At 41.8% G+C, this 23,362-nt stretch overlaps 1 protein-coding gene across 7 annotated transcripts in view; it reads right to left on the reverse strand.

Annotated features, from left to right (window-relative positions):
- Nucleotides 1-23,362, reverse strand: part of dock10 (dedicator of cytokinesis 10) — a 55,092-nt gene that overhangs the window by 12,515 nt on the left and 19,215 nt on the right. For 5 of the 7 annotated variants that reach the window (XM_035623052.2, XM_035623055.2, XM_035623050.2 and 2 more), the window contains exons 2-35: nucleotides 18,601-18,720; nucleotides 16,558-16,647; nucleotides 15,240-15,322; nucleotides 13,628-13,700; nucleotides 13,198-13,335; nucleotides 12,891-13,025; nucleotides 12,370-12,556; nucleotides 11,358-11,443; nucleotides 10,229-10,312; nucleotides 9,903-10,061; nucleotides 9,413-9,661; nucleotides 9,201-9,323; nucleotides 8,577-8,659; nucleotides 8,342-8,464; nucleotides 8,123-8,202; nucleotides 7,794-7,981; nucleotides 7,628-7,693; nucleotides 7,416-7,508; nucleotides 7,152-7,275; nucleotides 6,904-7,025; nucleotides 6,708-6,791; nucleotides 5,455-5,547; nucleotides 5,084-5,202; nucleotides 4,716-4,785; nucleotides 3,784-3,897; nucleotides 3,572-3,643; nucleotides 3,320-3,466; nucleotides 3,041-3,124; nucleotides 2,847-2,943; nucleotides 2,662-2,694; nucleotides 2,238-2,416; nucleotides 1,449-1,565; nucleotides 721-838; nucleotides 435-556 (exon numbers count right to left, since the gene is read on the reverse strand). In XM_035623052.2, coding sequence (XP_035478945.1) covers nucleotides 435-556; nucleotides 721-838; nucleotides 1,449-1,565; nucleotides 2,238-2,416; nucleotides 2,662-2,694; nucleotides 2,847-2,943; nucleotides 3,041-3,124; nucleotides 3,320-3,466; nucleotides 3,572-3,643; nucleotides 3,784-3,897; nucleotides 4,716-4,785; nucleotides 5,084-5,202; nucleotides 5,455-5,547; nucleotides 6,708-6,791; nucleotides 6,904-7,025; nucleotides 7,152-7,275; nucleotides 7,416-7,508; nucleotides 7,628-7,693; nucleotides 7,794-7,981; nucleotides 8,123-8,202; nucleotides 8,342-8,464; nucleotides 8,577-8,659; nucleotides 9,201-9,323; nucleotides 9,413-9,661; nucleotides 9,903-10,061; nucleotides 10,229-10,312; nucleotides 11,358-11,443; nucleotides 12,370-12,556; nucleotides 12,891-13,025; nucleotides 13,198-13,335; nucleotides 13,628-13,700; nucleotides 15,240-15,322; nucleotides 16,558-16,647; nucleotides 18,601-18,720 — 3,855 coding nt within the window. Of the gene's footprint in view, nucleotides 1-434; nucleotides 557-720; nucleotides 839-1,448; nucleotides 1,566-2,237; nucleotides 2,417-2,661; nucleotides 2,695-2,846; nucleotides 2,944-3,040; nucleotides 3,125-3,319; nucleotides 3,467-3,571; nucleotides 3,644-3,783; nucleotides 3,898-4,715; nucleotides 4,786-5,083; nucleotides 5,203-5,454; nucleotides 5,548-6,707; nucleotides 6,792-6,903; nucleotides 7,026-7,151; nucleotides 7,276-7,415; nucleotides 7,509-7,627; nucleotides 7,694-7,793; nucleotides 7,982-8,122; nucleotides 8,203-8,341; nucleotides 8,465-8,576; nucleotides 8,660-9,200; nucleotides 9,324-9,412; nucleotides 9,662-9,902; nucleotides 10,062-10,228; nucleotides 10,313-11,357; nucleotides 11,444-12,369; nucleotides 12,557-12,890; nucleotides 13,026-13,197; nucleotides 13,336-13,627; nucleotides 13,701-15,239; nucleotides 15,323-16,557; nucleotides 16,648-18,600; nucleotides 18,721-20,870; nucleotides 21,071-23,362 lie in introns of those variants that run through there. The other 2 variants (XM_035623053.2, XM_035623051.2) reach the window with 2 other exon arrangements.

The following is a 23,362-nucleotide window of genomic DNA, read 5'->3' on the forward strand; positions in this document are numbered from 1 at the left end:
TCTTAGGCCAACAAATAATGCATTTGAGTCTAGGTTTATTCCGGGCATCGTAAAGAGGAATGGAACATTTACAGACAACATATGACCAGACAGTTCACTTTATGAATACAATGACAAATTTAGATAGTGTTTCGTTTTAAGGAGACCTTCATTCTTGATGTGTAGTTGAAAAACATATATAAAGGTGGAGGAGTGACAAATGGCTGCAGTATGATTGGTATTAGTTGGAATATGAGTAGTTTTCTAAATCCACTTCTGCTTTTCTGCGAACTCCTTTTTCCATTTTTCTTTTTACTATGAATGGCTCACAATGAAGAAAATGCACACTACTTATCAAACGCATACAACAAATGTATCTAAGTTCTCTTGAGAGATCTGCTCGCTCCTCGTCCGCCTGAGTGAGAATTAAAGATTTGTTTTCTTCACTCTCTCACCTTCTCACAACCATCCATCTTCTCACTGTTCCTGTCACTGTTGCTAGGGTTGGAGTCCACACTGATCAGAGAACCCCGAGAGTCGGCCTGGTTACCCATGGCAACTGCCAAGGATGAGAAGGCTGGTAGATGGAGGAGAGGGGAGGGTGTCGGCATCAATGTCATGGCCTCATTATCACTTTTTTGTATAGATACTAGAAATACACAGCTACACCTTCACACACACACACACACACACACACACACACACGCACGCACGCACGCATCACACATCACTAACTGCTACCTGTGATGGAGTTGAGTACTTCTTTGGAAAAGGAGGCATCCACAGAGTTGCCAAGGCGAGGAACAGGAATCACCCCTCCAGCCACTCCCCCTCCTACACTGAGGTCATCTCGAGAGCCCTGTGAGGGCAGGGGAAAGGACTTGTTAAAAAAGAAAAAAAATTGTATTCAACCTGAGTCTTATGTTTTACAATTGAGGCTTATATTTCCATTTACTATGAAGCATTTATGAGGACGAGCAACACAAGTCACATTTCCTCATAACAAATGAAATTTAACTGAAATGATCCCTTTAATGTAAGTTTTTATTTATTTTAAAATGAAAGTAAACATCAAAACATTGATTATACAGTCATTGACCATGGGATTTATTATACTTCCATCTCAACTTTTAGGATGACACATCGACAGCATTAATGAGTAAACAAAGTGTTTGTGTACAGTGTGATGTAAATCATATGGAAGAGGACAAACAGAGGCAGGACTTTTCAGTTTAGTTAATATTACTGCAGTTATTACAAACCTATAACAAATACGGATAAGAACCCGTGTTGCAAGGAGGAAAGGCCAAAAGCTTCTAAAATCAAATCAATGTAAAAAGAAAACAACTTTTTAAACCTTAAAATACAACAGGGATGTATACATGTAATACTGTAATATAGATCACACTTTAAAACCTTAGAGTCAATGGGAGTCAATCAATCATATTGTTTGTCATCTTGAGTCTTACTTGGTCACTGGAAGTGAAGTAGATGGGGAAAAGGTCCCTGGGGAAGAATCGTGGCATGTTGTCCAGGATCAGGCCGTACAAAGGCAGGTAGAGAGATGCGATTCTTGCCTGCTTCTCCTGCAAAGGCAGCCAATTAAACAGACATCACATTAGTCTCATGAACAGATTAGTTAATATTCTAGAGTAAGTGACATTATTTTTTTGTAATAACCCTAACAAATCAATAGTTAAAGACGTTGAATAGTCATGAAAAAGCCACTAAAGGTGCTTGAACGCTAATGTTAACAAGTAAAACTGCCCTTATAATATATGTGTTGTGAGTTTATTAGAGATTCATTCATGTTGTATTAAGATGCGATGGACTACACATAACTCTATGGATTTCATAGGTCATAATAGTAAGAAAAAAGAATCTTTGTAGCAACATAATACATCCTGCCAAGAACATGTTGCGGTCCTCATTAATTCACATTCACATTTCCCAGTTTGGCCTTTCATTTACCCTCCTTCCACATCTGGTTTGGACTCAGACTCATCTAGGGCCAATCTAAGTCCTGACTACAAGGCTACCGTTGTGTTGTGGTTGGCAGTATTTGGTTCTGTTTAACAGAGGACAGATTACTGACTCGATCTGATCCAGACACTGTTGTTCACAGCTGCTACCAACAATCAAATGTCATGTATTTGTATATGTGTTTGTGTGAGTCACATTGGAAGAATTTCTGTGAGCTCATGACTCGTGGTTCATGCCTTTTAGTTTCCCCCCGTATACACATATGCACCGTCTACCTTGGTGGCATAGCGTGCGTCCAGAGAGTGTTTGGCCATCAGAGTCTTCAGGGTGGCCAAGGCTAAGTGTCTCAGCTCCTGCTCGTCTTGGAGTGCCAGCCCCAGTTCCCGGAGCAACAGGCCGGTCAAGAAGTGCTTCCTGCAGAACTCTCCGGTTAGGTTGTACTCGGGCACCGACACTGAGGAGACACAAACATTACAGATTCACATTAATATTAACGGAAATTGATTGAGCTGCATATTGGCTCGAGCCAATATTTGTTTTCCATCGGGGAGTTAATTAATCCATTTCTAAACACAAATCTGGCTACAGTCAGCAAATAATGTTTCCAATTTTCCATGAACGTCATTTTCATCATCTTCAACTGTGGCATACACACTGTAGCACACACAACATTACAAAGGAATGAATGGACATATTTACCATGAGTGCTTTGTGGCTCTGGGGATGCATGGTCTGACATGGACAAACAGTCAGAGGAAATGACAGAGAGAGGAAGATAGAGAGACGGCGTGTTAATAGACAAATGAGGGCGACAGCTACTTGATGTATGAGTTATCACATTAACACTGGTCGTGACCAAACAGAGCAACGGCTTGGGCTCTTACCTGCGATGCGAGCAGAAGGCAAGGGCAGGCTGAGAGGAATGTAGTGTTCGTGGTTACACACCTCTCTCAAGAATTCAAATTTCAGCACACACAAAACCTGGCAAACACGGGAAAGTGTATTGATTATTTTTACGACATCCATGCACACTTCACTCAACCCAAAATTACGTTTAAGTGTGAATGTTTTGTTTTACCTTGCTGTCAGTAGCAGTGATCATGTTTATGTAGTTGCTAATCACTTTGAACGTGAAGCCTCTGTCCATCAGAGTAACGCAACGCTGCAAAGAGAGACAGATCATTTAACACAGATGCAGAAATTGTTTGGTACAGTTGTGAATAGAAGCAATTTTCATTTGCAGAATGAAACGTGTTGATCAACATAAGCACATGAACTGTATAAACTTCACATAACTCTTTACATAAAAGTTTCCTTTGACATTATAACACAAACTATACTTTTTTTTCTCTCGCACCTTGACAAAAGCAGCCACAGCTAAATTGGCACTGCGTGTCTCTTCTGGCAGTTCTTTGTTTTTCCAGAAGATGTGTTCGGACACTGTCTCCACCAGGGTCTCCACGCGGCTCAGGTAGGATGAGGGGAAACGCTGAGGTCTAAGAAGCTGTGGAAATATGGAATGAGCAAAAGACACTCAGCCACAGTCTGTCTGGTCAGATAATACAAGTGCAAACAAGAGCCTAGAATAGCAAATGGTGTGTCACTTTACCTTTAACTTGTCAGAGTCAAATAAATGTTGGGCCATGGACTTGACAATCAGCTCAAAGAAGAACCAGGAGAACTGAAACCAGGAGGGGTCAAAGCAAGGTCATTTTTGGTCCATTATTTATCTGTCTAATCTGCTCGTACTGTGTTACAGTACTAGACATTTGTCATTTGGCAATATGTGGTGATTCATTTGCGAGGAGGTTCCTGTCAAACCTTGAGGACATTCCTGACTGCTGCCTGCTCATTACTCTTCAGGTCAAAGGTCATCCCCTTAGCCAGCTCTTCGTGGACTGTCCTGAATCCATGGGCCTCTGACTTGAACACATACTACACACAGAGAGAAGAGAGGAGTCCGAGTCAATTACAGATGCATATACTGTATATTTGGGATGCAATTGGAATTATTAATTTATATCACTATGCTTTTGGAGTCATTTAAAAAAAAAGAATAGAAAGATGACAAGAAATAATTGGGAAGAATGACAAGTAATGAAATTAAGCTCTAGTCCCATAACCTCTAAACCATCAGCATGCCCACGTCTGCTGGATTATTTTCTTGATTAACTGATTCCCCGTTTGATTAATTTTCTGTTCATTACTGGCCCCGGTAATGACTGTGCACACGCATACACACACTTGAATTCAGCAGCACTACTACCGAACATCCTGCCAATCTGTTACTATGGCAACCCTAGTTACATTAGCTCCGCTGTTCCTCTCCCCCTCTTACCTCCCAACCATTGATCTCTGCCGCTGCAGTTTTCCTTTCACTGTGGCCAACATTAGAAAAGGGCTTGTGGTCTTGCGTGCTCCCTTCTCTAATTCTCTTACTGATTTTCCCCCCTAAACAAACATGTCTTGTGTTTCTGATTGAGCCCACCAAATGTCCTAGTTTGCCTCCAACTCAATCACCCTTTCTTCTTCTTTTTCTTCTGTGTGGGTGTGTGTGTGTGTGTGTGTGTGTGTGTGTGTGTGTTTGCACAGTGATCTGGGCACGTGGCCCTAACCACACTCCTGCTGGCCAGAACACACACGCACACACACACACACACACACACACACACACACACACACACACACACACACACACACACACACACACACACACATTCCGAGGTTAACTGCATGCACACCACTTGTTATACCTTGATGTAAGAGTGCAGGTAGTGATCCAAGTTTTCTTCATGGCACTTTGCAACGATGTGGACCAGCACTCTGCAGACATGGAACAATAATAATGACAACAATGACAGCCTTTATTCTTGAATAATGACTGAAAACATCTGTCAAACACTAGCTCACACATTGTCTCTCTCTCTGTTTCTCTTTAATATCTGGCAAAACGTTTTTATGATACTGGATTAACCACAAAATAAAATCATAAAAAGTCTCATTCAAGTCATGAAAGGAAGAGATTCTTTTTAAACTTGGATAGTGCTTTCCTCACTGTGCGCTTTGATCAAATCCACTGAGTCAACCCATTTGTTAGAAAGACCGCAGTACCACTTCCTACCTGGTGGTGGCAGTAGTGACCTCGTCGTTGTCATTATGAGTCAGAACCTTGAACAACTGGTTGAAGAGCACTGGCAGAAAACGGATGATCACGGGGATTCTCTCCATGCTGAGGAGACCCTGGAGGAGGTTGGAAAAGAAGTGTAAGTGGAGAAGGAGGAGAAGGAGGAGGAGGAGGAGAGGTTGGAGAACAAGAAGAATGAAAAGAAATAAAATACATACATAAATCACAAAGAGGCAGAAAACAAAATGATGCTGACATTCTAGTGGAATGACTAGACATATAGCAGTGTTCAGTAGGTCCTGGTTTTTGTCTCAGTCACAATAAAATGAGAATTGAGGAGATATACACTGTAGCGCATTTTCTCTGACCTTCAGGCAGTTGAGGAAGTTGGAGGTAGGAGGTATTGAGAGGTCCAGCTCTCTCTTCTGGCACTGCTGGAAGAATCGGTTCAGGTGGGGGTCCTGGCACAGAAAAATCTGAGCTTAACATCTGCAATAATACTTAGTGGAATGGTGCCCTTTTAAAGTTAATCCTGAAACGTGAACTTGACCACCTCACTAAATAAGAAAACTTATTTTTCAGTCTCAGCCTGATCTCAAACAACACAGAAGCAAGTTTTTATGGAAACAATGGTACTTTTGTGGCCATAAAACTCTGGCATCCAAACGTTTTCTTGGCAGAGGTACAAAATCAAAGAATCTCTGCAAACTAGAGTCTGCACAGGTGGGGGACACTTATTTTCTTCATTCTCGTAGTAGAAAAGGTTTGGTTTGTTGCACCACAAAACCCCATAGTGGATGAGAAAGGGTACATACTTACAAATCATATTATTATTATATTGTGATATTTTAAAACTCCTAATTTTTCAACATACCAATTTAATTCTTACATGCATCTCAAATATTTCACTGAATGTATTAATTAATTTTCTTTTCCATGTCTGTCTGTAAAAACATTTGGTCAGATGCTCTTAAATGTGAACTATGAATTAATCGATTTCATTTGCCTTAAATTACAAGTGAGACTAAGACGTGGGCTAATCCAATTTACAACCCACCAACCAATCAGGAGATTGCAGTGCAGCGCTCCAAACATCCTCTACCAGCAAACTGTAAACAGACACAGTCCATTTCCTTGTTCCGTGTGGCACGCCACTTAAGAAGAAGTTTCCAGTCTCCACTCATGAGCTTTGTGCATTTAGAGCTCACATTGCATTTTTTTTGTAAAGAAAATACTTGAGAACACTGAATAATTTTATTAGCAACAACTAATGGTCATTTTATGTCCATTTTAGACTTCCCAGAGACAGGCCCCATTCATTTCAGTTCCGTAAGAGCAAGCTGAGATGAAGAAGCTGAAATAATCATAATAGCGATGTCAGGTAATAGATAAGATATGAGGAGAGGATTGTTCAGCATGAGTTATATTCTGTTATATTCTCCTTTAAAGCAAAGGTTGGGCTTAAGTTGCTTAACAATAAGTAAAGATCCATCCATCCATTTTCTACACCAAATATTCTGTTCAGGTTCACGTGGGGCAGGACATACTGGACATCACCAGTTCAACACAAAATCAGCAATCCAGCAAAAGAGAAAGAAAACCCAGACGATGGTCTTCTTACCTGAGTGTAAACTGTGGAGACGACATTGGTGGACACTTTGTAGATGGCTTTTCCACCATCAACCCATTTCACATCTGCTCCATTCTGTAAGAAGAGAAGACAACTTGAGTATGAACACAGTAAAATCCAGAACAAAAATGAATGTTTGTACTATTCAGCAGTATTTTTATATGGTGCTTCCCTGCTTCCTTCTCACCTTGGTGTTGCTTGCTTCCTTGATGGCCAGGTATCCAGGTGGCAGGTTGCAGGAGACGGGGATGTTGAACTCCTGAGAGGACAAACGGCCTTCTTTCAGGAGAGGAAGCCAAGAATATCCCACTGAAAAAGAGCACACAAGTGCAAAACAAAAGAATACTGATTAGTGGAAAAGACCAATGACAACATAACCCGCGATATAATTGATGTTCCAAAAAAGTTCTGCCTCCAGATCTTTCACCCTCTCACCCGGGGTCTCCAGGGCCTCTTTCCTCTTAGCGTTTGTCTTAGCGTTGATGTCACAGGTGACATGGTAAAAAGAGAAGAGAAGATGGTGCTTTTCATGCAGTTGGGTAGGCAGTTCAATCTTCACCTGGGGACACAGATGATAAATCATTTTATGTTATATTATGGAAAGCAAGGAATGGTGCTAAAGCTATGATGAATCCAAGAGATAAGATAAGCGTTGTTTCCTGATATTCATCCTGTCCTAATCGCGGCATCTTTCCTCACCTCATCATAGAAGTCTGGGTTCTGAGAGTGATGCAGGACTGTGCAGCAGGCAGCAGTGGTGAACACTGGACATCCTGGCTTGCCGTAGATGCACTGCAAAAACAGCAACACAAAGTCATACTCAGTTTCTCATGTGAGAGAGAGTGGAGAAAATTGAGTCATATAAAAGCCGATGAATGTCTCATCAGCATGTTTTTTGGATAACGTTGTACCTTTAAAGGTTTGGCAACTTCTTCGTCTGAGCTACGGAACTCTACATAGACTGCAAGGTTTCGAGCCTGTGAACAAGGACCATTGTAGCATTAAAAGCCGGCCTTATACAAAACAATATGTATGTAAAAAAAACAGTAAGCTGGGCTTTGTTGTACTGGGATATACCTTGGCAAAGCTCTTCTGGCTGTCATATTTGAGATGTTTAGGGTAGACGTAGATGTGGTTTCTGTAAACGCGGTGTGGCTGTGTGAACTTGGTGGTGTCCTGGACAAACTCCTCCACCTCCACTGTCGCCTGGTGTTTGCTCAGTTCCTCAAAGGGCTTCACCGGTACATAGGAGGATGTCACACAGTCTGAAAGCAAAGACAAGAAGGGGTTTCAAATGCAGGCAGCGGCAGAGGAGCGGACGAATAGAAGCAGGCAGAATGACATTAGAATGTGGACATTAATTTAGTACAGACAGAGGGGAAGGTATTGCCTAAAAGTGGACATACTAGGATGCTCCATTGGAACGTAGTCCACTGCAATGTCAAGTGTCCCAGGAATAGTCTGCAGTTTGCTGGTCTTCTCAGCCCTGTGCGCGCACGCACACACACACACACACACACACACACACAGATAAGAATAAAATGCTGTAAGGACTCTTCATCTTGTCTCAATGACGTCCACAGTATGTGACCTTCTTTGATGGTAAAGCCTGCTGCATGCCTTACCTCCTGTACTCAGTCACCAGCTTTATCAGGTCATCTGTGGAAATCTTGTTGCTCTCCTGTTTGAAGAGAGGTGAGAAACGAGACTCTCGGTCCAGTGCCCCATGGTTGTCCTTGAACACTGACCTATAATAGAGAGAAAAACATGAGGATGACGGAAGATTAAATCCTGTGCGGATGCAATGAGGCACATTTTTAAAATGCTTAGAAAACTGAGCCTCCAACCAGTGGCACTGACCTGACAGACCAGGCAAACGGCATACGGTACTTTCCCAGTTTAACGCAGAACTGTTTGTTGGACCTCAAAATCTTCTGAACAGTCTGTACAAGACACAAGCAGAGAAAGGTGGATGTGAAACTGTCAGAAAGGAGCCACAGATGATATTCTTAAATACAATAGGATGTGATGTAGTTGACCCTACACAGAGTGACAGCATAAATCAGTGGTTGTTTTAATACAGTTCATTCTGGAAGCAGGTCGAATATCTGGAGAATCACTCAGCCTTTTAAACAAGGACCGCGTGGCGCACTGCCAGTGGGGGAGCCAGGAAATGTCTTGGATGGGCTCTTGGAAAAACTCATTTCTAAACTATCTGTCCTAACTGGCAGTCTGTGATGAAGATAAACTCAGGTCTTAGAGGAATACACATTTTGTAAATGTCACACATTAACATGTGGGACGCGATGAAGCCATTTTTCTTCAAATAAACGCCCTAGCAGCATGTTTCAGAGGTAAGACAATGTTAAAGGTTTGGCTCTATGTTGCTGCTTTAAGACATAAAAAAACACATAGACATTCTGTAGACCTTCTCAATCTGTAAGTGTGAACAACCAAGCAATGAAAACAAAAAGACTTTCTGACCTTGCTGGAGTCGGTATTCTTGATATAAGGTTCGGCCCCACAAGCAATATTTCCCATCAGCACTTTTTCCACTCTTGCCACCATCACTATGTCTGTGTGGGGGTTGGTCACTGAGAAGATGGCCTGCATTGATAATATTGGAAAGGCAGATTACACTCCTGCACCGATGCCACTGACTGCACATCATGCTTGTAGAAGTAACATGCCTGCACCTGTTTCGGAAAACAAAGCCAGTGTTCCAAATCCAGGCTGAGGTAACAGTCTCCTGTCTTCTTCTCAGCAGGAGAGCACAGGCCATTTTCCTGACCCCCTGGCAGGGTCCCGAGACTGCACGTCCCATTACTGCAGCCTCCAACCATCTGACGCACTGCCTCGTGGTTGAGGTCTACGTGGAAGTCTGCCGACACCTTCCTCCCTTCTCGAACATCCAGCAGAGCCAGGGATACAAAGAATGGTTCAATCTGGTGGGAGAGATTGAGCTCAGTCAGTTTCTGACCAGTAACTGTTCCTTTAATCGCCTTCACCCTGCATTAAGGCTCATTTTAAAGGCTTTACGATAATTTCAATAATATGTAAAAATGGATTAAGTATCAAGAAAATCCATTTTAGCAGCTACATGTTTGAGCACCATCATTACTTTGATTCATGGAGACTTGAATTGAACCATGCTTGAATAAGTGAATGTGTGTTTCTATTGCTCACATTAGTGACTGGACCAGTTTCAGTCTCGTTGATGCAGCTCTGTAGCATGAGGTTGAGTGATCTGCAGGTTATCATAAACCTTCTGCCCAGCTTCTCCTCGAACGGACGTACTGGTGTGTTTTCAGTTGATGGATGTTCGGTCCGTGGGCTCCTCAGAACCTGTGGTTGGCGAAACACAGTTTGTTATTCGGACGCAACTGATGAATATTTGTTGTATATAGGAGAGATGCTTAAACAGTGACGTTGTAAAGAGTAAAGTTGTAATGAGGTAAAATAAAGTGCAACATGTATACTCCGAGATGTGCAGGGGTGTACTATGTACTTACAGGGGTGTCAGGGTCGAGAGAGAACAGATTCAGTCGCTCTTCTCTTCTGGCAGAACGAATTCCTTCATCTGTGTCGGAGATATACTACGACAAGACAGAAGGGAAGGAAAACAGAAGACGGTCAGAGAAAACTCAAATTATGCGATAGCTTAATATCAGTCAAGATATTTGTAAAAAAGGTTGTTCCAGTGTTTGCTCGTTCAGTGACATCTAGCATATACATGTACTAAAATGTATATGTTTCTAGCTTGTTCTATTTGCTCGGAAGTCCAAGGTAGTTTGTGGCGTTTTCTGGTAAACAGAGGCAGTTCTGTTTATGTTCAGTGTTTTCTCATCAAAATGCCCTGTGTGCATCCCCAAGGCCTATAAAACACAGCAAACAAATTTCTTTGCTGAAAGAATATTTGCAAAGTCGACTCTTTGAATATACACAAACCAGCAAAGTTTACATCCTTATTTGCACTGACTAGACATCCTATTCTTTCTTGTCTTTTGCCGAAGCATTGCTCAGTATCTTGGGACACTACCATGGCCAACTGTTGATCAGTGGAAGTGTGAAAACATTAACAGGAGCGTGTATCCCATCATGAGCATGCTTGTGTCTGCACGTGTGCATTCTCATGATTGTTATCCACCTAATTCCTAGCCCCCATGATGCCTTTCGTGAATTATAGGGGCGACTTCTGTCGATGAACTGCAAACAGCAATTTCCATGGGAACGGCTATATGCAGTCCTAAAAAAGAATAATAACAACAGCAAAGCAGTTACGTAGTTTTCTAAATTGAAGGTGAATTAGCTTGTTTACAGAAGAACTACTGCGAGGAGTGACTGTTTCAGAACAACTATGATTGACCACAAGGAATAGCCATAATCATTTTTACAGTAGGACTCCCAAGAATAAGGTGGATAACACAACATAAGATACAACAATTGTGGAGCCACTCATGAAAACCTTGCTCTTTAGCGCCACCTTTGGTCAAAAAAATCGATAGGATACCTTTAAAAAGACATTTTTAGGATAGTGTTCTTTGCATGCATATACCGTATTTTTAAATATCACAATGTCGACTGTAGCCAGTAGTAGCTGACTTAAAGCAGTGTTTGAAAAAGCTGCCAGTGTAAGCCAACCTTTGCAAGCTCTGGATTGATGCCGTTCTCTGTAGCATCTTCGTTCTCCTGCAAACAGCAGTCACTCAACGGCAGGTCAAACACATCTGGAGAGAAAACAAACACCAGTGAGTGACGTGCGCTTATGAGAGATGGCTGCCATCACAGAGTGTGTGGGAAAGTTTATCTAAGCAGTTCATTACCCCCCCATAGGTTAAAAGCCATATGGCATTTTCTAAAAATTGGTTCACCGGTGCACTTAATAGACACTAAGCAGAGTCAGTTGACATATATCCATTTCAGAATAAAATATAACTCCGTTTGTGGTATTCATGGATCATAAGGCAAACAAGCTTCTGCAGAAATGTAACCTTCATATGCCAGAAGCAATTCATCCCAAAGGCCATGCTGAACAAAATGGCTCGTTAATGGTGGGTCACCACACGCTCGTAGCCTGATTTAGAGGCATGCCCAAAGACCACAGAGCCATGACAGTTGAGGCCATTACATCACTGGAGCGATTCTCAATGCTCTGTCAGTGTGTGTGTAGCTACAGGCTGTGGCGCCGCGCCTCATGGAGCTGGCAAATACGGTTGAGTTTTATAAATTCTGTGTCCATATAAAGTTTTTAATGACAAGGTATGAAGCTTTAAATCAAGGTGGAGTTGCTGTTTGGTGTCAGGCATCATTTCCTGATGGTGATGTTATGGACTGGGCCTCACCCGGCACAAATTCCCCATTAAGGTCAAGGCAAGATGGCAGACATCATTTTTGTCAGGGGAAGTTAGACTCAGTGGAAAAGGTGAAGTTTTTGCTGACTATAAAAACAATTTCTCTCTGAAGGGCACCATGATTTATAAGTGTTCGAATTATGCTAAAATGTCCTCTTCGTCTCTCTTTAAATACCGCTCTGACCTCTAAATTACCGTCTATGCTAACAACCCCTTTACTATTTTTCTATTCCCTCTTTGCACATCCATCATAGGTAAACTTTGTGTGTTCCTAAATACAAAAACAGAACCAATCTCCTCACCCTGCCGATGGTCAGTGAGGTCCAGGCTCTTGCGGTCTGGGGCAGGCCCGTCGTGGGGACTGATCTGTAAGATGCGGGTCAATGTGCTAATCCACTCCTCCATATCCTGCTCACTCTCCGCTGCCAGCACGAAGTACGTAACCTCGTTCATCTTCAGCTCAAAGGCGTGTTTCCTTAGGCGGTTATTCTTCAGGAGGATAAATGGGAAAACATGGTCATACAACAATAACCTGAACTCGGCTACATTTTTCGAAAGTTTCGCAATTTTTCCTTCTTCCAACTGTACCTTAAGATGGATAGATGGATTTGTTTTACAGTGATAATGGGGATTACAAGAGTACAATCACCCAGTTCTGGCTTACAATGAAATGTTGAGGATTAAAACACAACAAAGCAGTGCCCACGACAAGAGTCTTTGCAAACAAATGCCTAGATTAAACAGAACTGGATTTTTAAAAAATTCTTGTCACTGCTTTTTGTGCTCAATGAAGCGCTGCATTGCACTCTTATTTTAGACCCACCTGTACCACACCAGTGCATGAGTCAAGGAAGATGCAGCCTTTGGGTTCCTTGGAAATTTTTTCATCTTTGTAGAAGTTCATGATGTAGGAGTTGTCTGTCAACTGGGTGAGCTGGAAATACCTCCTCTTGAATGACTGCACAGATAATACAAAATAAAAAGTTATAGGCAACTAATAAAAAGGATCCAAAGTAGTAAAAAGCAAATGTTCTTCAAAGAATGGGGTAAAAACTATTCGATGAGAACAGGGGGACATATGAGGTGGTACAGGTAAATGTGTGCATGAAGATGATCAGACAGTTCCTCACCCGAACAGTGATACTATTGTTGACAGTGCTATTAAAGTTCCCTTTGTAGAGCCAGCCTGACCGAAACACACCGATCCCTCCACCACCACCTCCGCCTCCTCCCCCTCCTCCTTTCGACGAGGACAGGGATGTGGTATCCTGTAAAACACAATCAGTTTAGATGCACCGGTTTTCCACTCACCGCCCGACACAGAAAGTGATCAATAGAGAAAAGGGATCCATTCTAGACTATATTATGATGCTATTTGTCAGTCAAATTATGTTCATAAACAATGTCCCTCTGACTTGTAACGAACTAACGGCTCTCGCAAAGTATATTCTAACAGCTTTAAGGCCGCGATAAACTAATTTGAACATGAGGCCCAGCAGGATGTATCCAGTATGTAATGCACTCGAAAAAGGATTTGTCAGATGGACGGCCATTACTAACCTCATCCTTGTCCACATCCTCATAGTCAATCTCAAAAGAATGAGATGGCAGCTTCTCTGCTTTGTACAGTTTCCTATAAAGGAACGGGGGAAAGAACAGGGAGATATTGTGAACATGTGGATCTCTGACAGTGAAATATACTGATGGAAGGAGAAAAATGATGTAAGAATTTCAATCAACACACCATTTGACTGGTGAAAATGACTGCGGGTGGCTGACTCTGCTACATCTTCCTCTGTCAGGAGTCAACAATAGGTAGTCCTCACTCGATCTCGCTCCACTAATTTCACAGGCTGACCTGTCTTTGTGTGCAAGCCATGGGGTAAAATGCCTTTGTGTGTGTGCTGTGAGCTGCAGACAGCTAGGCTGCAGTCTGCTAAAAGTCACACAGTCGTAAAAGGCTGTTTGAAAACCCCCCAAAAAACTCCCCTAAAGGGACTATGCTTAGAAAAATTCTGGTGACTGTGGGCTGGCCGCTGACACCGGAAGGCCAATAGTGGCCTGCACAGATGAAGATCGTTGTGACAACCACACAGTAGTTTTAAATTCCCATTCTACTTTGGCTTCCCTGGTGGATTTCACTCCAACCTGCACTATAAATCTGTGAGCACACAAATGATGTTTTCTCAGCTTGATCGCTCAGTAAACAAGCAATACAATAGTTGTGTTTCCCACATTTAAAATGACAAGGGACAACGGAAATTTATGGAATGATATTTCCGTGTAATTGCGCTCTAACTTGTTTTTAAGATGCATCTTACTCTAATAGTTCATCCAGGGACGCGTCTCAGAGGTCATGTGAAATGACTATAAGAATACAGTGGAAACCCATGGGACATAAAAGGGACATTCCTGTGGTTGAGAGCTCTAACTGCAGGGCTGTTCTGGGTCAGTCTCACTGGGGACTGACATATCTCTGGTTGACTGACTGGTAGCCTGATTTAAAGAAAAGACTGACTGAATGGGTGTGGATTGGGCGACTGACATCTAAAAACAGAATGGAGGGAGCACTGAGAGTTAGCATGAGCTAAGAGTGAAACGTCTCGTCTCGTCTTTACACAAAAACTTGTCCTTCACTTGCTACCAGCCACCACCTTGTTCGTGTTAAAGGGGACATATTATGCTCATATTCAGGTTCATACTTTAAAATGTGGGTCACCATTTGAAAAAGGTTTACATGCCCTAATGTTCAGAAAAAGGCATCAGTGTTCTCATACTGCACGTTCCTGCAGCTCCTCTTTTCACCCTCGGTCTAAAACGCCTGGATTTCTTTTAAGCCCCACCTCCCGATAAACCCTAGTCTGCTCTGATTGGCCAGCTGGCCCAGTCTGTCGTGATTGTGAAACCGATTTCAGAATGTGTAGGAAATGTCACTTCAGAGTATGTCTGAAAGCAGCAGTCTTCTTACAAAGCCAAAACTGTACAAACTGTATCAAACTGGAAACATTTCGACTCAAATCTCAAGGCCTCCGAATAGAAACAGGATAACAGTAGCTGACAGTTGAAGAAACTCAGCTTTACTGACATAATTAACACCAAAAATGGCTCAAAGGTTACACGTTTACAGCAGACACAACAGAGGGGTTGAGAGACAAATGTCAAAATGGATTACCTGGGAAGCAGGCGGTAGTCTCCGGCGTATTCATCATACTTGAACTGGACCACATTTAGCTCAGAGTTGTAATACTTACAGGCCTAGAGGAGAAGATGGAGATCAAGTTTAATAAGATTAAATGTATTCATTTTCCAGAATGACAGCCTCTCTGGGACACTTTGACCTGGATCAGCTGGAACGTGACAGTGAGGAGAGCTAAAGTGCCATGACAGTAGTCAGAAATCAGCTCTCCTGAGGCCGTGTTACTGATGTGCAGGCTGGGATTCATCATTAGATTATTTAAATTATAAACGGACCGGGATTAAGAATCTGCCCCAGAGGAATGTGCAAATAGAGATATCATTACATCTAAAAGATTACTTGTCTGTCTCGTGGGTTGAAATAGTACTCTCACAGGGCACGGAGGGTAAGATCACTCTCTCTCTTTCACACACACATGCACACACGTCACAAAGACTGGAAGGTTTCACATCCTCTCATATTACTGCTTGTTGAATGTGTTGCTATTCTCTGTTGCTGTTCTCTCTACTCCATTTGTTTAGAGTGAGCTCGATCTTTTGTTAACCATGTCACAACTTGGTTGAACTGAACAAACCAGACCACATAATCAGCGACTACACACACACACACACACACACACACACACACACACACGCGCGCACACACACACACACACACACACACACACACACACACACGCACACACACACACACACACACACATGCACGCCAAGAGAGTCAGACACACGCCTTAGTCTCCAGTGAGCTGTGACAGTGCTGTCTGGGGAGTTTCCGTCTCCACAGATATTATTTCTCTGCTGAGCCCTTGAGATTATGGCTGGTCTATCTGAAATGAGCCCTGATGGGTCTTGCCGAGACACATGTGCACACGGGCTAATACACATCAAGATATGCACACACATCTGGAGATTCCGATCAACTGGTTTCAGGATGTCCTTTATTTGTGCAGCGGCCACATCTGACAGACTTCAGACAGCAACTGAAACCTTTTTTCGTACGAAATCCCAATAGCTTCAGTAAAGTCCTGTTCAAACAACAATGTGAAATTTCAGCCGTGGCGATCATGGTGCATTTAGTGGAAACATTGAACATGTTATAGGTGAATTACTGGAAATTTCCGAGAAATCATGTGTAAACCAAGAATGTTTTTCCCGCACACACACACACACACACCCCCACCCACCCACACACACACACACACAAACACACACACACACACACACACACACACACACACCCACACAGACACACACACACACACACACACACATACACACACACACACACGACTTACCTGTCTGACCAGCAGACATTCAGCCTGTAGCTCTGCCCCCTCGGGAACAGTTGATTTGAGAGTCCTTCTCTCCTGAGGCACCGTGGATACCTGGACAGATAAAAAAATTGAGAAGAGGCTGTTAACATGAAAATAATTACATAAATTTATAAAAACTAATCACAAGACAAGACTGTTCAGGAGATGCACACCTCCTCTGCTGAACAATCTTTTGGGGGGAGGGCAAGATCAGTCACCAGCTATTCATGATCCATAGAGGATGAATCTTTATCAGTATTTGTGATGCCATAACTTTTTATCTAGCGCCACGGGCAGATCGACATTACACTCTTAAATTCAGGACATTCCCATCAGCCTCAGCTGTACACTGTTTTGGTTACGAGTTAGCAAATGTTAGCGTTTCTTACTCACTGAACTAGGATTACGAACATGATACATCTATTGTACCTTCACGTACAATAACATGGTCGCTGTGAGTATGTTGTAGCATCTCCATCAGAACACCACAATACAGCCTCACAGATCATTGGCCGTCGACTCAGGACAGGATTTTGAGAAAAAAAGTTGTAATATTAATAGAATAAGTTGAGTAAGAGTAAGAGAGAAGATGGTCTTTTTTGAAGATAGAACCACACGTACTTGGAAGACATGTCCTCTTGTGGAGAAGGAAATGGCTAGTAATATTATTATTTTTTTTTAAATATTATAAATATTATTGGAATTTTATGACTTTCCTCTCACTCATTCACTTGAATTTGTTACTCTTGATATCTCAGTATATTGAGTTAAAATAAATAAATTCCTTCTTCTTGAATTTGGTTCTTATCAGCTTTATTGCAGTGACGATGAATAATTCAAAGTCAAATTCCCTTCCTCAGCACTGATTAGGCCTAGAACTCATAACCCAACCTATGAATCATGCAATTAATCATATAAAGTAAACTCCATGAAACAAGAAAATCAACATGCAGTCTTCAAGGTGCACATTCATATTTGAAAAGAAATACAGAAATATATTCCCAAGCGATAGGGCAGGAGGTGAATGAAAAAGAAATCAGCACTAAAGATGTTTGTGCATGAACAGAGAGAGACTGTGATTTATACAACCCAAACAGCTGGCTAGAACACTGAGCTCACTAACCAACTGGCAAGGAAGAAGAACTAGTAAATGCCTCATGTGCATTAGAAATACTCTGCCAAACCACTCTCACTTACAATTATGGAAATTGACTGTCGGCCGCAGAGACAAAGAAAATCAGGGGGAACTGTTGTGTGGCCAGACAGAGCTGGGAACCAGACGTATACAGTCAAGCTACAACCCTGAGGTACACAAGCAACTGAATCCATTTACTCCAAACTGCCAATTAGGTCATCTTGATGTTCAGTGGATCGGTGTCTGCGGAAGCCATTAGCACAGTAATGACATTAAGAAAGTTAGTCAGGGAAAATAAATTGTTGACTGTAATGAAAAGACCACAATGTCAAACATGCATTATTAATGTTAATAAGTGCGCAGTGCTGGAGTGAAAGGTGTCACGTAATGCATTTCAAACATCACATCATCGTCAAATTACACCATAGTGTTATTACTCAATACATTTTTTTTTTTTAAAGGTGCAGCTAGCCAGGCACTGCCCACGCTATGACCCAGTTGTATTACAGTTTGCTCTCCATATTAGATAATAGGTCCATGTTGTTTTTACTGGGATTCAAGAGTGATTCATATTTATATTCTTATGTCTACAGGAGATGCGTCCGAACTGGGTCATAAAAATTTGATGGTGGCCAAAGACCTAAGATAAGTAAAAGGCTTTACATTAGCATTGGCGCTTCTCCCGAGTTCATTGGCCAACTGCTGCACACACAGTGAACCATGTGAGGTTTCAGCAGTGGTGATGCGTTCAGGGGAAATATCGAACATTTATAGGTGAATCATTGTAAATTCCTCTAATCTTGACGATACAGAAAACCTCACTACCCTCTAACTGCCACAACACACACACACACACACACACACACACACACACACACACACAAACTTACAGTGAAATCATTGTCCGGGAATAGGAGCAGGTCTCTGAGAGTGTCCTCCTTCAACTCGTCCCCAATTTCAGAGATGACAGCCTCATAGTCAAGAGGGTCGATCAGCTTGGGCTTCTCCTGCTGCAAATAGACACAGAGACACATGATCAGGATTCACTTGTTTGGCTGGGTGTCAAACCTCAATACGATACGTTACGCTACATTACAAAACTATACATTGTCAAGTGTCATATTTGCAAGTTGAAATTGAATGCTTGGTCAAACTGATTTGGTTCACATTAGACTATATTCTGTTTGGGAAAATTACTATGAGATGCAGTAAGCAGTGTTTCCTATTTTTCCAATTTTACATTCTCAAACTCAAGTATAGAAAAGGTAATGTTTTGGTATATGGACTGAAATTCAGGTATCATATTGGCATTAATATCTCCCACAACCATTCTTACTCAAAGTAATTTGTATTTCGTATCTAATGCAGTACTTTAGATCTGACAGGATGGAAGCAGAGACAGGAGATGCACAGAGGTATTCATGAACCACTCCCTGTCAGCGCATGGAGATTGTTGTTACAGATGTCTACATGACAGAAATATATGGGACTCAAAGAGGGAAAGAGTCACAGTGAATTAAACATAGGCAATGCACAATCTCGCCCCTTTGGAAATTTCCTGTGTTTTACCATGACATCATTAGGACCAAAAAGGTTAATAGAGGAAGTAACACCACGGCTGAAGTGACGCCTCAAGTTCTACAATAGTTTCACATCAACTGAAACATCTTCATTCTATCAGACACATGTACATATACAGCTGGAATTTCATTTCAGGATATGTGCAGAAACCAGTCCAGCATGCAGTGACATTTCTATGCCCTCAAATATTCAAATATAGAAAAACATCACATTGAAGACTCTCATGCTCACGAGTTGCTTCTGTATACCCGCCCCCAACATTTTAAAATGCTTTTCACAGAGAGAGGACATCATTCTCCTGTCATTCAGAAGTTATCAACAGAGCAGCAACAGCAGCAAAGTGAGAGCCCGAGCAAGTTGTGGTCACGAAGGCAGAGGAAGTAATGATCTCTGTCTCGGTACACACGCATGCAGTGCAGCCCAAGGCTTTTACCCACCACGGACACCCAAACAGTCACAACAGGCACAGGGGAGAAGTCACCTCAACAGAAGGTTTCATGCCTTATGAATGATACCTAACAAAAAAACCTTGACCCCAGGACTGCTCTTACCATCGACAGCCTTCTGTATACTGTTAATACTTGCTCTGATACAGTATTAAAGGTTCGCATGCTATTTATACTCCATCCAGATCCCCCGTATTTACCTAATGATCTTCTGTATGCGGATCTTTGTGTCTGTCCTGGCAGTCTTGCTTAGTTGTATTACTAAGTGGCTTTTCTGAATAATAAGTCCTGCTGGTTGATTGATTGATTAGTCAAATAACAGTTATGATAATTGATTAACTGTTTGAATCAATGAAAAATATTGAGCATAAATTCAAAATAAGTATAGCATTTGGCTTTTTTATATCACAGTAAATTCAATATCTTTGAGTTTTGGATTGTCGATAGGATGAAAAAGGCAGTGGTGTCAGCTTGGGTTCAATCAAAACATTTCAATCAGCACCTTTTTATTTTTACATCTGTAAATGTCATCTTGAAGACGAGCGATTAATTGAATACAAAAACATATTAATAAATAATGCAAATGATGCTAGGCCCTAGTCCTGATTAAAATGTGTGTTTCTGAAGAACAAGCCTGAACACATAAACGACAGAGGAAAGCAACTGACCGGTGGAAAGATAAAGCTTGAGGTTGTCGTACATACATTGTAACTCTTATGTGAACCATGTGACGCCAGAGCAAATGTTCAGAAGCTTTAGCCCTGCCATGTGAGCGTCATTTCTTCACACGTCATTTACACAGTTAAATTCAGAGTGTTCTCTTCTAACTGGCTCTTCCGCTCACAGAGTCAGGCTCAATGAACTGTAACAATCAAATCTTCAAAAGAAGAAGAAATTAAGCAAACAAACTATACTCGATTTACATTATAGTGTATACCGATTACAATATAATACCCACAGATCACACAGTGGTGTATGAATAAACTTATGACAGCATATTGACAGCATGTAAACATATGTAAGTCGCGGATGGTAAACTCTGTGAAAGTCCATCATAACTTGTCGAGGTTGTAATGCATGAATATCACTTGACTTAACAACTAGCGGAAACATAAAGAAACATAAATACATACTATATTCAGCCGGTTGTAATCTGACCGCACTCGTTTGCTCTTTATTTTCCTCCTGAAGGTGATTTTGCTCCTGAAGCTCATTGCCAATAGAATCAAGTGCAGAGTTAAGATTTTAGGCCAAGGCTAAATTAAGAGTGAACTATACAAAACGCACCTCGCATGAATGTGCTCTATCATAAGCAGAACTAACACTGAGTGGGGTTATGAGTTTGTGTCAGCACACGTGTATGTAGAGGAAGTGGATGTTTGATGTCAAACACACACACACACACACACACACACACACACACACACATATAGACAAACACACACACACACACACACACAGAAAGTCCCCGGCGAACAAGAAACCAACCAACCAGACGCTCCAGTTTCTATGTATGAATTTAAATTCAATAGCTTTCACTTTGAGGCAACTGAGCAGGGACTTTTAAGGTCACAGCTGATGGAAAAAAAATTTCCTTTAATATATTTTTTTAGAAATCAGCCAACCAATCACACATAAACAGACAAGAAGGCACAACCTCTATTTAGAGTTAAACACTAATGTCCTCAAAAAATTCCAAATGAAAACATGCTAAAAAATGATCACTGATGCATGTTCGCATTTAACATTTTTGACATGATATAACATGAATACAGAATTGCATTTCTATCTGTGTTCTGCCATCATACACACACACACACACACTCACTTCCCCAGATTAAACCTCATAGCAGAACAGAGATCTCTACAAGAGGAAACAACTTCTGATGATACGACAAACTGTTGTTAAAGCATCACATAACGTGCCGTCATTAGGCGGTCTGGGAGCAGGGACGGATTGAATAATGCATAAAAATCAATGTGCCCTACTATTCCACTTTAAAGGGTTACTTCCCCTGTTACCCAAAAGAAAAACAAGAGCACTCAACAGATCCGACCAACGCCAAGGCTGAGCGATCCCACACTTATATGCTGTTTCACCCCAAAAACTATATCTGGCATTGATGAAGTATCCCTTCAAATCACCTGTTATCATGACCGAGACCCTTCCTTTGAAAATATTTTCATGCAAATCCATCCATAACTTTTTGAATAATTCTGCTAACAAACAAACAAACTGATGTAGCTACATTATTGGGAACTGTATCAGTAAGTCGTAAAGACAGAACAGAAACCACGTCTTTGGTAGGAAGTGTACAAAAAAGTCTATGGAATATACAGAATGCAGTTTCTGTCTTAATGTCAAATAGATCTCAAATACAAATGCGTGAAATGCAAAGAAATGTTGTCAATTTCCTTTTGAGCTTTCATGCTTTTTATCAGATTTCATGAGATGACACTACTTTATATCTCAGGCTCTTTAACTGTGGTGTTTATGCAAGAGTGAAACAGCAACGTGGCCCTGCAGGGCTACCAGGATAAGACACGTCTAAGTTAAGTATTAATCTTCATGTACTGTATGTTAACGGGATTTAATAACCACTAATACGTCTTTGATGTCTTGCATCTGAAACAATGAATCCTAATTACTCTTTTAGCACTGCACTCCTTCAAGTCTGTTTAATGTCTGCAGCAATAAGCAGCAGCTCAACTTCCCATCGTCTTTCACCCGGTTCCTCCCTCCATCCTCCCTCTGTTCGGCACCAGCTGCCTCGGCCTGGCTCCATCCCTCGATTCCTCCCTTCCTCATCTCATCAAACATCCTCAGCAGCACAGTCCTTTATTACTCCTTCCTTTGATTCCCTCTGCTTCTCTGCCCCGCTCATTTGTTGTCCCCCTATTAAACATGGCCTTCAGTCGCCTGCTCCCTCCCTCTTAGCAGGGGTCAGGTAGAGTGGGTGCTGATGTTGGGAAACTACAGCTGTGTGGATGGCACAAATAGAGCACTAGACTGGTGGCTCGCCACATGGCTTTCCCCCAGCATAACTGTAAACAGAGGGGGTGAGGCAGAGGGAGTGGGGGATGACCTGAATTAGTCAGAAGGAATAAAGAGAGGGGAGTAAATCAAAGTTGGGAAATGATGAAGATAGAGCCAAGAAGGACAGAGATGGAAGGGAATCAAAGGGTCCAACTGGACTGTGTCACTCTCAAGCACACGTTTAACGGATTACCACCCTGTTCTAGGAAAGATGCAAGGGAAGTGTGAATAAAAAAGGGAGATGGGGCCGCGGGGAAGAAAAGACAGAGTGAGGAAGATTTAGAGGGACTAAGAGCGAGATAGACAGAGAAGGAGAGATCGGAGGACAAAGAAAGCTGAGACAGCAGTGAGGAGAAGAAACCAGACAGAAGCCATCTGCTTTACATCATTAGAGCAGTACAGGGTGTGGGGAGAAACACAGTGGGACTGATGGAGATTCGTACTTTGAAAAGAAGTTGGACCTTTTCTCTAATTCTTTTGCCTCCTTCCAAAACACACACCAAACTGTTTTTCTTCCGTCTCCTAAAAAAACATCTATTTTAGTCTTTCCATTCAGCTGTGAGAAGGTCATTCTATGAACCATAAAGT

This window comes from Scophthalmus maximus, chromosome 11, assembly GCF_022379125.1.
Source record: "Scophthalmus maximus strain ysfricsl-2021 chromosome 11, ASM2237912v1, whole genome shotgun sequence".
NCBI lineage: Eukaryota > Metazoa > Chordata > Actinopteri > Pleuronectiformes > Scophthalmidae > Scophthalmus > Scophthalmus maximus.